General features: G+C 45.1%; 1 protein-coding gene across 3 annotated transcripts in view; it reads right to left on the bottom strand.

Annotated features, from left to right (window-relative positions):
• Positions 1-14364, bottom strand: part of DCLK1 (doublecortin like kinase 1) — a 257889-nt gene that overhangs the window by 77048 nt on the left and 166477 nt on the right. For all 3 annotated transcript variants that reach the window (XM_074815837.1, XM_074815834.1, XM_074815833.1), the window contains exon 5: positions 5380-5496. In XM_074815837.1, coding sequence (XP_074671938.1) covers positions 5380-5496 — 117 coding nt within the window. The remainder of the gene's footprint in view (positions 1-5379; positions 5497-14364) is intronic.

The raw sequence follows: 14364 nt of genomic DNA, 5'->3' as shown, positions 1-14364 counted from the left end.
TACCTTTCTCAACTTTCTTTTATCATACAATTCTTCACAAAATGATATATCTTTTCATTTTTGGAATGTGTAGGTATTACCTTTGATCTGAGCAAAGAATCTACTGTTTTTCTCAAGTATTTTTTATGTTTATCCCCAGTGAAAGAAAACCCCCTAACAGTAGTTTAAAGATGAACTGAAAGCAGTTTAAAAGCACAGAATACAAACCCCACGTATATATACACTTAGCAGTAACAACATGACAACAAAAGCATAACTTACAGTTGTGCACCAGTCATTTGGGAGACTCTCTAATACTGAGATGTTTAATGTAGACAACATGAAAAAAATTATTTGCTCATATGTGTACTGGTAATTTCTCTATTCTGCTACTGTCATGGGTACATAATTCCAATAAACAGGCAGTATTTTTAGGCCTACTGGATGGCAGAATAGTGAAATGTGTACATATTGTCTGCATTTCATGGGAGAACTTGGTTTTTTGTCTAACATCTAAGAGCAAGTATTTCTTTTTCTTTCCGCTGTTGTTTTTTTTTAATGCAGTGTCTAATATCAAATTGCATATTTGAAAAATCTATTAATCAATTGGTTTTAGTTTTACGTGATCTAAAACAATTCTCAAGGGCAAGTGCCCACTTAGTACAATATTGTTTCCTTTTATGACAGTAATACTGATGTAAATACTCATGTATGTAAAGGTAGAAATAGGCTTCCTGTAACATTCACACAATTTGACCTCACTTTTTGCAGAAACCAAACACAAGAGATACAGACAGACAAATTAGATATATTGTCCTTGCTAAAATTAACTTCTATAGAAACATTTTCAATTGTTTATCCTTTCTAAGCGGTAACAAGCTTAGAACGAATAGAATAGTTCAGTTGGAAGGGATCTAAAATGATCATCTAGTCCAATGGCCTGACCAATTCAGGGCTGACCAAACGTTAAAACATGTGATTAAGGGCATTGTCCAAATGTCTCTTAAACACTGACAGGCTTGGGGCATCGACCACCTTCTCTATGAAGCCTGTGTGTATTGGGTTTGCATGGCAAGGTTTTGACAGTGGGAGGGTTACAGGGGTGGCTCTGTGAGAAGCTGATAGAAGACTCCCCTATGTTTGGTAGAGCCAATGCCAGCTGGCTACAAGATGCACCTGCCGCTGGCCAAGGCTGAACCCATCAGTGACAGTGGTAGTGCCTCTGGGATATATTTAAGAAGGAGGAAAAAAAAACTGCACAAGACCAGCAGCAGTCAGAAGAGAGGAGTGAGAATATGTGAGAGCAACAACACTGCAGACACCAAGGTCAGTGAAGAAGGAGGGGGAGGAGGTGCTCAAGGCGCCAGAGCAGAGATTCCCCTGCAGCCCGTGGTGCAGCCCATGGTGAGGCAGGCTGTGCCCCTGCAGCCCACGGAGGTTAACGGGGGAGCAGATCTCCACCTGCAGCCCGGGGAGGAGCCCATGCCAGAGCAGGTGGATGTGCCTGAGGAAGGCCGAGGTTCTGAGGGAAGCCCGAGGTTCTGAGGGAAGCCCATGTTGGAGCAGTCTGTCGCTGGGAGGACTGCAGCCTATGGGAGGGACCCAGGCTGGAGCAGCTCATGAAGAACTTCAGCCCATAGGAAGGACCCATGTTGAAGAAGTTCGTGGAGGGTTGTCTCCCGTGGGAGGGACCCCACGCTGGGGCAGGGGAAGAGTGTGAGGAGTCCTCCCCCTGAGGAGGAAGGAGCGACAGAGACAACATCTGATGAACTCGAGCATGTCCAAAGAAGGGCAACGAAGCTGGTGAAGGGTCTGGAGCACATGTCGTACGAGGAGCGGCTGAGGGAACTGGGGTTGTTTAGTCTGGAGAAGAGGAGGCTGAGGGGAGACCTCATCGCCCTCTACAGCTACCTGAAAGGAGGTGGCAGAGAGCTGGGGATGAGTCTCTTTAACCAAGTAATAAGCGATAGGACAAGAGGTAATGTCCTCAAGTTGCACCAGGGAAGGTTTAGACTAGATATTAGGAAGCATTTCTTTACAAAACGGGTTGTTAAGCGTTGGAATGGGCTGCCCAGGGAGGTGGTGGAGTCCCCATCCCTGGAGGTGTTTAAGAGTCGGGTAGACATAGCGCTGAGGGATATGGTGTAGTTGGGAACTGTCAATGTTAGGTTAATGGTTGGACTAGGTGATCTTCAAGGTCTTTTCCAACCTAGACAATTCTGTGATTCTGTGAACTGATCGCAGCCGTCATTCCCCAACCCCCTGCACTGCTGAGGGGGAGGAGGTGGAAAAAATTGGGAGTGAAGTAGAGCCTGGGAAGGGAGTGGTGGGGGGAAGGTGTTTTAAGATTTGTTTTTATTTTCTCATTACTCTACTCTGATTTGATTGGCAATAAATTAAATTAATTTTTCCGAGTCAAGTCTGTTTTGCCCGTGACAGTAATTGGTGAGTGATCTCCCCGTCCTTATCTTGACCTACAAGCCTTTTGTTATATTTTCTCTCCCCTGTCCAGCTGAGCAGGGGAGTGATAGAGTGGCTTTGGTGGGCACCTGGTGTCCAGCCAGGGTCAACCCAACACACAATGTTTGACAAACAGCTTGGTAAAGAAATGCTTCCTAATGTCCAGTCTAAACCTCCCCTGGTGCAGATTTGAATCATTCCCACACGTCCTATCCCCGATCACCAGGGAGAAGAGACCAGCACCTCCCTCTCCACTTCCCCTCCTCAGGAAGCTGTAGACAACAATGAGGTCACCCCTCAGACTCCTCTTCTCCAAACTAGACAAGCCCAAAGTCCTTAGCTGCTTCTCATATGACATTCCTTCCAGCCCTTTCACCAGCTTTGTTGCCCTCCTCTGGATGCGTTTGAGTACCTTCACATCCTTCTTAAACTGTGGGGTCCAGATCTGCACACAGTACTCAAGGTGAGGCTGTACCAACACTAAATACATTGGGATAATCACTCTTTTTGACTGGCTGGTTATGCTGTGTTTGAAGCACCCCAGGATGTGGTTTGCCCTCATGGCTGCCAGGGCACACTGCTGACTGCTATGGAGCCTGCTGGTGACCAGCACCCCAAGATCCCTTTCTGCAGGGCTACTCTCCAGTCACTCTCCCCATATATACTTGTGCCCAGCATTACTCCATCCCAGGCACAGAATCCAGCATTTGTTCTTGTTAAATTTCATCCCATTGATGATTGCCCAATGCTGCAATCTATCTATATCCCTCTGCAAGGCCTCTTGTCCCTCGAGAGAGTCAACAGCATCTCCCAGTTTGGGATCATCAGCAAGCTTGTTAATGGTGCACTCAACTCCTTCATACAGATCATTCATAAAAATATTTAACAGAACTGGCCTAGAATTAAGGACTGAGGAACACCGCTGCAGCCTCATTGACTACAACCCTTCGGGCCCTGCCTTTCAGCCAGTTCTTCACCTAGGCTCCTGCCAGCTGACAGTCTGTTCTGTCAACCTACACATTCCTGTAGGAATTCATCTGATGTCTTTCTCTAAGAAAATCTTAATTACAGTGTCCAAATGAATATGTCAAATAGGCAAGGTCATGGACCACCTTTTGACAAACTATTATGTACTTATTTCCTGTAAATTTATTGTTTTTACATAAGATATTTTTAAGATGGGTAAATCGGTCATCAGAACAGAACCAACCATTAATATTTCCACCACAGTTTCTTTTCATGATATAAATTTAATGATATATTAATTATTATTGTGGCACAATGAAAACATTCCTTTTTTTCACAAGCTGTGAAATAATCTCCTGATCTTTTGCAGTGACTGAACGTGTAATGGTATTCTGCTCAAACTATTGTAAAACTGAACTGCAGGAAATTAAGATTTACTCACCTACGCTTCCCCTGCACGTTTAAGTAAAAACAGTACTATTCTCTCAGGACCAAACCCAACAATGTATCACATAGTCAACATGACAAAAATGTTGCTAGTCCCATGGCAGAAACATTTGTTATGCATAGCAGGACAGTTATTCCATATAGAAATGAACATATACAGGTTCAGTGTCCATTACTCATACTCCCAAATGAATATTCGTTGGGAAAAAACAGAAAGACTCCATAACATTCACACACTAAACAGGGCCTCCCTTGCTACAGTTTAATTTAACTCTGTTCTACCTAGCTACAAATAAAGCTACTTAATACATGTTTAAGGAAGAGCTACTCTGGGCTTGTTCCTCACAATTCTTCTTCCCATTCCCTCTTTTCAGGTTTCTCTATTTTAGCTGTTCTTAGGATGTGTAGGAGGCACGTTGCTTGCTACCCACACCTCTGTCTTTCATTGTGTCTCTCCCACTCCCCTCCTTCCCTGAGCAAGGATGCTTTTTTTCTCAGCTTCATCTCTTGTGAAAAAACAGAGACTAAGTGCATGCCTCCCCTCCTTGAAACCTGCTAGCAGCCGGGGCTGATCACCACCTCCCCGTAAAGACTGGTGCTGGACACAGGTCCCACTATGACATTAGCTTCCCTGTTGGTAGAAGACTTACTGCAGAAAGAGTGAGGTGGCTTTCAGACAGCTCTAATCTTTGCCTCTTGCAAAATCCATATTGACAAGCAATGCTGCAAATGCTGGATTGGGTTTACTCAACTGGCCCACACCAAGTATTATTTGTGCTTTCAGGCATCAATACTGGCAAATTATCTAATGCACTTTTCTTGTTTATTTATTTGTTTTGCTTGGGAAAAAGCTACAGGGGGGAACTAGTCATAGACTATTTAGTGGGAGCAGCTGCAAAGGCAGCCAAAGCAAGGCCCTTCAGACAGAACTTTCTAAAGCTTTTTGCTGTGTCTTCTCCAGCCTTTACTACTGGCTTGTTAGGTCAACTCTGACCTATTTCTTCCTCAGCTATCTTTGCACCTCACATTCACATCTGTAATTGCATTCTTTCTCTTCCCTGCCCCCCTTTCCTCAATATCCTCACTGTCTTTAACCTCTCCTTTTCTCACTGCTACCTCTTAATTCCCTCAGAAACAAAATACAGAAAAAGATTGTGAAATCAGCCGTTTGCAGACACAGATTCTATGCTGCATAACTTCGACTACTTTCTGCACTGTGCTTATTCAGTTCCTAGTACAAAGAATACCTCTTTTTGTCACTCTTTAGGTACTGGCAGCAAAATCATGTATGGAAAATAAAGTAAATTGAACCATGGTAATGCCAGAGTACGATTTATAAAACACCGAAGAATTATTTTGTATTGGGAAGACTTAATCTCAGATGCAACTAAGAAAACAAGTGAATTTTTACTATCAACTGTTTCATACATACAATGTTTTTCCACAGAAACGTGTACATTTAAGTACATTGCGCACTGTATTGAAACAGAGTGGTTGCTGTTAAGAAAGATTTCTTGAGTGCTTTACCTGAGCTAGTAGAAGCAGGAGACTTGCTGCGTCGGGATGGGCCCGGGCTCTTGGTGGTGCTCCTACGTGAAGTCGAAGCTATTTTGGTATAGGAAGTGGATTTCACCACCCGACATTCTAAAAGACAAAGAAACTGCATAAGTTAGCAATTAAGAAAGTCAGCAAGATTCTGTAACAGAAAGAGCACTGAAAAGCACAAACATCTAGCCCACACTTGTTTTCATTCATCTTGAGGGGTTTTATGGGAAAATATAAAATCTGTATAAACGGCTCCATTAAAATCCAAGTACAGTATGTACCACATCCCAGACAAAGAACTGCTGCAGTAATCCAGACTTTTAAATACCATGGTTACTGCAGGTACTTAGGACAGCTTAATTTAACAGTGCTGAGACTACACATAAAATTTGCTTTTGAAGATTTCAGCACAAGTAATGCAGTGGTTTTTTTGTAAACGAGCCAAATGCAATGTAAGCATTTTTGTCAACCTAGGCAGTCTCCTCTAGAAGAACTGGAAGGCTGCTTTTATATATCAAAATGTTAAGACTGTACAAGATGACGCAGGTGTCTGTCACTCATGAAAGCTTTGAAGAAAGTGAAGCAGGTTTGTTGCTCCTGCTTAATCCTCTGGTGAGCAACAGCCCACATTGTATAGCACACGCAATTCATCACAGGTTGAGGGAAATGGCACTACTTGCTCATAAGAGACATCAGTAAAATCAATGAAGAGGCGAAATTACCCTCCCACTTGAGAACACTGCAAGATGTTCAGGTTAGAGTTTATATACACCCACACAGGCATCCTTGCATTACACCTGCAAAATGGTTCTTGGCCTGAGGATGAAAGAACTTAGTGTGTATAATGCTGATGTCTTGCACTCATAATGGATAGTAAATTAATCACCAGGCATATCATACAGACAAGGAAAAAAAAAAAGAGATTTCTTAGCCAATATACAATTAGAAGCCTGCAGCAATGTTTATGCTGTCTTCACCTGATGATGTCAGTATACATCACTTGTTTAAAAATACATCAGTAAACATGTAGTTCTGTATCAGAATTTTGTTGCCCATTTTCTTCCCATGGTTAAGGTTCTTTAACATAGGTTAAGAGAAATAAACAATAATTTTTCCTCCCTAGTCAGAAAATACCATGTACAAGCCTGCACATTATTTAGTCTTCACAGAGATGATCAGTGGAGCCTGTAACATAGTTTAGACAGATTAGAGAACAAAGAAATAAAATTGAGCATAACTAATTAACTTAAACGTATCCACCAGAGAATGATGTCATGAAATGTATTTCTCTTGGCTGCCTTAACTGTTTGTCTTTCATCAAGCTGTTGAAAGAAATAGAAGCAAGAACTGATGCGTTACTGAGGGAACATACAGCACAGCTGAGAGCTGAGAGGACCAGAGAAATGCTTTGGTCTTCCCAAAGAAGCTTTTCTTCCCAAACTCTCCCACCTTCCTAATGCCCAATAGCAGCTAATTTCTTTCTGTTGACATTTTATGTGATTCATTGATGACTACTCTCACTTTATACTGAATGATGAGTGGAAATGGAGAAAAACATTTCCTCTGTTGTAAGAGGAAATTATCAGCTGAAAACAGGAGGAATCAGATGAAAGCTTTCAATTAGATTCCACTAGGTAACTGCAGCAAGAACCTTACACTGATGTATCGACATAAACAGCTGCTCCAGAAATCATCTATACAGGTCAAATGTAAACAGGTTCTTTACCTTTCTTGTAAACAAAGAATTTAAATGTCCAAACACCTAACAGACAACTTGTTTGATCTTGTAAAACTACATTATCCCAGTGTGGGCCCCATTCACAGGAATCAGTCAGGAAGGGAGCTGAATATTCTAACCATCAACAAACACGACCAAAGTAGAATGACCCATTCAAGCTAAATGACTATGGTCATTTGCGTAATAGAAAAACTTGTCCATGCAGAAGACAGCTACTTTCTGTAATATACTTTACTGTGTAAAAAGCTTTCCTGTTTCAAACATGTAAAGAAAACAATTGTTCACAGAATCACAGAATCATCTAGGTTGGAAGGGACCTCGAAGATCATCTAGTCCAACTGTTAACCTAGCACTGACAGATCCCAACTACACCAGATCCCTAAGTGCTATGTCAACCCGACTCTTAAACACCTCCAGGGATGGGGACTCCACCACCTCCCTGGGCAGCCCATTCCAACACCTAATAACCCGTTCTGTAAAGAAATGCTTCCTAATATCTAGTCTAAACCTTCCCTGGTGCAACTTGAGGACATTCCCTCTTGTCCTATCGCTTATTACTTGGTTAAAGAGACTCATCCCCAGCTCTCTGCCACCTCCTTTCAGGTAGTTGTAGAGGGCGATGAGGTCTCCCCTCAGCCTCCTCTTCTCCAGACTAAACAACCCCAGTTCCCTCAGCCGCTCCTCATACGACATGTGCTCCAGACCCTTCACCAGCTTCATTGCCCTTCTCTGGACACGCTCGAGTAATTCAATGTCCTTTTTGTAGTGAGGGGCCCCAAACTGAACACAGTAATCAAGGTGCGGCCTCACCAGTGCCAAGTACAGGGGCAAGATCACTTCCCTGTCCCTGCTGGCCTGTAGGAGTCTGGGCCACACTGGAGGGAAGTTAGTGTAGGCAGAAGAATGCAAGGACAAAGACAAGGCCAGCAAAATCAGGCTGGCAAAAACACAGAAGATAGCAGATAAGTGAGAAACATCTGTGGTCAGCAAAAGCACACGAGTTGGAGCAAAACAGGGTATGAGATAAGGGAATTTTTGGCAAGTTTTGGTCTTTACGTACTAATTGCAATTAACCAATGCAAATGCTTGTAGAGGCGTATGAACAGTGCATGCAGATAACCTGTAGCCTATTAGAAGATAGATGAGCGCCTGTACGGAACTTAGTGGAATATAAACGTAACCAGGGTTGGGAAATAAACGGAGGACGATCTGATCATCATATTGGTGTTGTGTCGTTACTGTTCCTGCACGGAGAAGTAAGGACCCTGGCTAATGGTGACCCCAACACTGGACACGCTATTTCTGATACAAGCCAGGATGCCATTGGCCTTCTTGGCCACCTGGGCACACTGCTGGCTCATGTTCAGCCGGCTGTCAATCAACACCCCCAGGTCCCTCTCTGACTGGCAGCTCTCCAGCCACTCCTCCCCAAGCCTGTAGCGCTGCTGGGGGTTGTTGTGGCCCAAGTGCAGCACCTGGCATTTGGCCTTATTGAAACTCCTACAGCTGGCCTTAGCCCATCGCTCCAGCCTGTCAAGATCTCTCTGTAGAGCCTCCCTACCCTCGAGCCGATCAACACTCCCACCCAACTTGGTGTCGTCTGCAAACTTACTGAGGGTGTACTCGATCTCCTCATCTAGATCATCAATAAAGATGTTAAACAGAAGTGGCCCCAAAACCGAGCCCTGGGGGACACCACTCGTGACTGGCTGCCAACTGGATTTAACTCCGTTCACCACAACTCTTTGAGCCCGGCCATCCAGCCAGTTCTTTACCCAGCAAAGCGTGTGATCATCCAAGCCTCGAGCAGCCAGTTTTGCCAGGAGAATGCTGTGGGAAACGGTGTCAAAGGCCTTACTGAAGTCAAGGTAAACAACACCCACAGCCTTTCCCTCATCCAATAAGCAGGTCACCCTGTTGTAGAAGGAGATCAGGTTAGTCAAGCAGGACCTGCCTTTCATAAACCCATGCTGACTGGGCCTGATCATCTGGTTGTCCCACATGTGTTGTGTGATGGTACTCTGGATGAGCTGCTCCATCAGCTTCCCGGGCACCGACATCAAGCTGACAGGCCTGTAATTTCCTGGATCATCCTTCCAACCCTTCTTATAGATGAGCATCACATTGGCCAGTTTCAAATCTGTCGGGACCTCCCCGGTCAGCCAGGACTGCTGGTAAATGATGGAAAGCAGCTTGGCGAGCACCCCAGCCAGCTCCTTCAGCACCCTCGGGTGTATCCCATCAGGGCCCATAGACTTGTGTGTGTCTATGTGATGCAGTAAGTCACTGACTGTCTCCTGGATTGCGGGGGGGTCGTTCTCCCAGTCTTCTGGCTGAGGAGGCCGGATTCCCTCAATACAACTAGTCTTGTTATTAAAGACCGAGGCAAAGAAGGCATTAAGGACTTCAGCCTTCTCCTCATCACCTGTTACCATGTTTCCTCCTGCATCTAGCAGGGGATGGAGACTCTCCCTGGTCTTTCTTTTGCTACTGACATACTTATAGAAACATTTCTTGTTATCCTTGATTGCTGAAGCCAGGGTAATTTCCAGCTGGGCTTTAGACCTCCTGATTTCTGCCCTGCATAGCCTCACAGCCTCTTTGTAATCACTGTGAGTGGCTAGTCCCTTCTTCCAAAGGCTGTAAACTTTCCTTTTCTCCCTGAGTTCCAGCCAAAGCTCCCTGTTTAGCCAGGGTGGTCTTCTCTGGCGCCGGCTTCTCTTACAGCACCTGGGGACTGCCTGCTCCTGAGCCATTAACACTTCCTTCTTAAAGAGTGCCCAGCCTTCCTGGACCCCTATACCCTTCAGGATCATGTCCCAAGGGATCCTTTCAAGCAGGTGCCTAAACAAGACAAAGTCAGCCCTTTTGAAGTCCAGGATGTCAGTTCTGCTTAGCCCTCTTCTGGCCTCTCTAAGAATAGAGAACTCTATTATTTCATGATCGTTGTGCCTAGTCGTCCTCCGACTGCCACATCATCCACCAGTCCTTCTCTGTTCACAAAGAGGAGATCCAGCAGGGCACCTTCTCTGGTTGGTTCTCTCACCAGTTACGTCAGGAAGTTGTCTCCCACACATTCCAGGAATCTCCGTGACTGGTCCCACTCTGCTGTGTTGTATTTCCAGCAGATGTCTGGGAAGTTAAAGTCTCCCACAAGAACAAGGGCAAGTGATCGTGAGATTTCTCCTAAATGCCTACAGAATATTTCATCCACCTCTCTGTCCTGGGTGTGTGGCCTATAGTAGACTCCTACTACAACATCTGCCCTGTTGGCCTTCCCCCTGATTCTAACGCAAAGACACTCTACCCTGTCTTCGCTACACTTGTGCTCAAAGCAATCATAACAGTCCCTAACATACAGCGCCATCCCACCACCTCTCCTTCCTTGTCTGTCCCTCCTAAAGAGCTTGTAGCCATCAACAGGCGCACTCCAGTCATGGGAGACATCCCACCATGTTTCTGTAATAGCCACTACATCATAATTTTCCTGTTTCATCATGGCTTCAAGCTCCTCCTGTTTGTTACCCATGCTGTGTGCATTGGTATACATGCACTTCAGATGGGATGATGTTTTGCCCCCCTCCCCCTTCAAATCTAGTTTAAAGCTCTGTCAATGAGCCCAGCTAACTCCTGCCCCAAGATCCTCTTCCCCCTCTGGGACAGGTGCATTCCATTTAATGCCAAAAGGTCTGGTGCCCTGTATACCAACCCATGATTGAATTATCTACATCCCTCTCTTGCAATTCATGTTATGCACTAAAGCTTAACTCTCTTGTTGCAAGTATTAACACTCATTCAAGTTCTCTCGATACGTTATAAGCAGCCAGAGCTAGAATGATGTTAGAGATATGATTCTATATTTGAATATTTCCTCTCATAGTATTGGAAAGGACCAGGTGGAAAGCAGTACAAAAGGAAAGAAGAGGCAACTAAATGCACATCCAGGTTATGTTTCCATCCTACGGATATAATGCTGTTAGGGACAATACTCAAGACAGCCCTTATATCATTTTCACCCAACCCATTCAGGAATGAAAAAATTAATAAAAAGTAATTCTTCTTCATCTGAGGTTTTGTCACACATGGGCAAGAACAGTGTGGGTGACCTGAACTGCAGAGGCTAACAGCATCTTGTCACCATCTTCCTTCTCTCCCAGCAAGAAGTGCTCCTGCTCACATGGTATGGAGAGGTGCTACCATTTCTGGAGAAGAGGAAGGATGGCAGCTGGCTGCACCCACTAGGGCATTTGACCGTCCCTCCCTGCTGACAGTCTCCTTAAAAAGGGTGATGTTAGGAGTGGTCTGCAAATTGTTCTGATGGGCTACATATAGACCATGACCTATTATCAGAGTAACCCTATACTAGTGGCACATTGTCCTATGAGGAACCCACCTCTCGCAGCTAGCTGAACATCTCCCCACTGGAGCAGAAACACAGACAAAATATATGTCCAAATGATGATTTCAGAAATGAACAATCATCACAGGATCATAGGATAATCCAGGCTGGACATGAGAAGTTCTCTGGTTCAATTTTCTGCTCAAAGCTTGAAGTCCTGGTCCACTTGGGGGACATGTCAACCAACCTGAGGAACAACACAGCAAGGCATAACCTGTGCCGAACGATCCTGGAAACCATCCATGACAAATTCCTGATCCAAGTGATAGAGAAACCAGTGAGGTTTCTCTCTCTCTGCTCACACTCACAAAAAAGGAAGGGCTCACTGGGGATGTGAAGGCTGAAGGCAGCCTTGGCTGCAGTGATCATGAGACAGTGGAGTTCAGGATCGTGAGGGGATGGAGCAGGGCAAAAAACAAGATCACAATTCTGGACTTCAGGAGAGCAAACTTTGAACTCTTCAGGTATCTGCTTGGAAGAGTCCCACTGGATAAAGCCCTGGAGGAAAGAGGGACCCAAGAAAGCTGATTAGTGCTCCAGAACAAGCAAAATCTCAACAAGCAGAAGTTGGGCAAAAATGCCAGGAGGTCTGCATTGATTAACAGGTTGCTCCTGGCAAAACTCAAACACAAAAATGAAGTATAAAAAAGGTGGAAGCAGGGACAGGTAACATGGAAGGAATATACAGCAAGCCTGAGCATGCAGAGACAGTTAGGAAAGCCAAAGACCAACTGGAATTGAATCTGATGAGAGATGTCAAGGCAACAAGAAGTGATTCTTTACGTACAAAGGGAACAAAAGGAAGACTAGGGAATGCACACCCACTGCTGAACGAGGCAGGGCCCTGGTGACATAGAACATGGAAAAGGTTAAAATATTGAATGGCTTCTTTGCCTCAGTCTTTACTAGCAAGACTGACTTTCAGGAATCCCAGGTCCCAGAATCAGGAGGAAAGCCTGGAGAAAGGAAGATCTACCCTTGGTGGAAGAGAGTCAGATTAGAGAATACTTAAGTAGACATACATAGGTCCATGGGACCTGGTGGGATGCACCCCACAAGTGCTGAGGGAGTTGTCTGATGTCATTGCAAAGTCACTCTCAATAATCTTTGAATGATAACGGTGATTGGGATAGCCATTTGAAGACCCAGCAAATGTCACTCATATCTTCAAAAAGGGCAGAAAGGAGTACCCAGGGAACTATAGACAGGTGTGCTTCACATCAGTCCCTGCGAAACTGACAGATCAATGAATCCTGAAAATAATTTCAAGGCACATTAAGGGCAAGAAAATAATTAGAATTAGTCAGCATGAATTCACCAACGGGAAGTCATGCTTGACCCACTTGACAACCTTCTGCAATGAAATGACTGGCTTCGTAGATGAGGGCAGAGCAGTGGATATCATCTACCTGGACTTCAGTGAGGCTTTCAGTGTTGTCTCCCAAAAAATCCTCGTAGACAAGCTGCTGATGTATGGGCTTGATGAGCAGACTAAAACTGAAAACTGGTGGATTGAAAACTGGTTGAGTGGCTGGGCCCAGAGAGTGGTGATCACTAGCATGAAGTCTAGTTGGAGGTCAGTGACTATTAGTGTACCCCAGGAGTCAACACTGGGTCCAGTCCTTCTCAGCATCTTCATTAATGATCTGGATGATGGGGTAGAGTGTACCCTCAGCAAGTTTGCTGATGACATAAAACTGGGAGGAGTGGCTGATACACCAGAGGGTTGTGCTGCCATCCAGAGGGACCTCACAAAGTGCAACAAGAACTCTGAAGTCCTGCACCTGGGGAGAAACAACTCCATGCACCAATATATGCTGAGGATCACTCAGCTGGAAAGCAGCTTTGCAGAAAAACACCAGTGTGTCCTGGCAGACGACAAGAGGACCATGGGCCAGCAATGCATTCTTGCTGCAAAGAAGGCAAATGGTATCCTGGACTGCATTAGGAGGAGCGTTGCCAGCAGGTGATCCTTCCCCTCTGCTCAGCACTGGTGAAGCCATACCTGGAGTACTGTGTCCAGTTCTGGGCTCCCCAGATATGGAGGTACTGGGGAGAGTACAGCAAAGGGCCATTAAGATGATTAAGCAACTGGAGCATCTCTCCTATGAGGAAAAGATGAGGAAGCTGGGACTGTTTAGCCTAAAGAAGAAAAGACTCAGGAGGAATATTATCAATGTATATAAATACTTAAAGGGAGAGTGCAAAGAAGACAGAGACAGGCTCTTTCAGCAATGTTCAGTGATGGGACAAGAGACAATGGGCATAAACTGAAACACAGGATGTTCTGTCTGAACTTTTTTACTGTGGGGGTGACTGAGCACTAGAACTGGTTGCCCACAGAGGTTGTAAAATCTCCATTCTTGGAGACATGGTCCTGGGCAACTGGCTCTAGGGTGGCCCTGCCTGAGCAGGGGAGTTGGACCAGATGACCTCCAGAGGTCCCTTCCAACCTCAACCATTCTGAGATTCTGTGATTCTCAGGGCTTTGTCCAGTTATTTCTGGAAAATCCCCACACACTGCACAGCCCCCCGGACAAACCCATTCCAGTACCTGATTGCCATTCCAGTGAAAATGTTTTTCTTTATATCCAGTCTGAACCTCTTGTTTCAATTTATACCTGTCACCTCTCATCCTGTTACCATGCATCATTGTGTGGAGCCTGACTCCATCATCTTGATGGAGAAGAGATGCTGCCCCACTGGCACTGGGGGCTGCTGGCAGGTCCCCCTGAAGCCATCTCCTTTTCCAGACTGAAGAAGCCCAGCTCCATCAGCCTCTCCTCACAGTGCAAGTGCTCCAGCTCCCCACCATCTTGATGGTCCTCCT

The sequence above is a fragment of the Strix aluco genome, chromosome 2 (genome assembly GCF_031877795.1).
Source record: "Strix aluco isolate bStrAlu1 chromosome 2, bStrAlu1.hap1, whole genome shotgun sequence".
In the NCBI taxonomy this organism is placed as follows: domain Eukaryota; kingdom Metazoa; phylum Chordata; class Aves; order Strigiformes; family Strigidae; genus Strix; species Strix aluco.
This window is presented reverse-complemented; position numbering and strand designations above follow the sequence as displayed.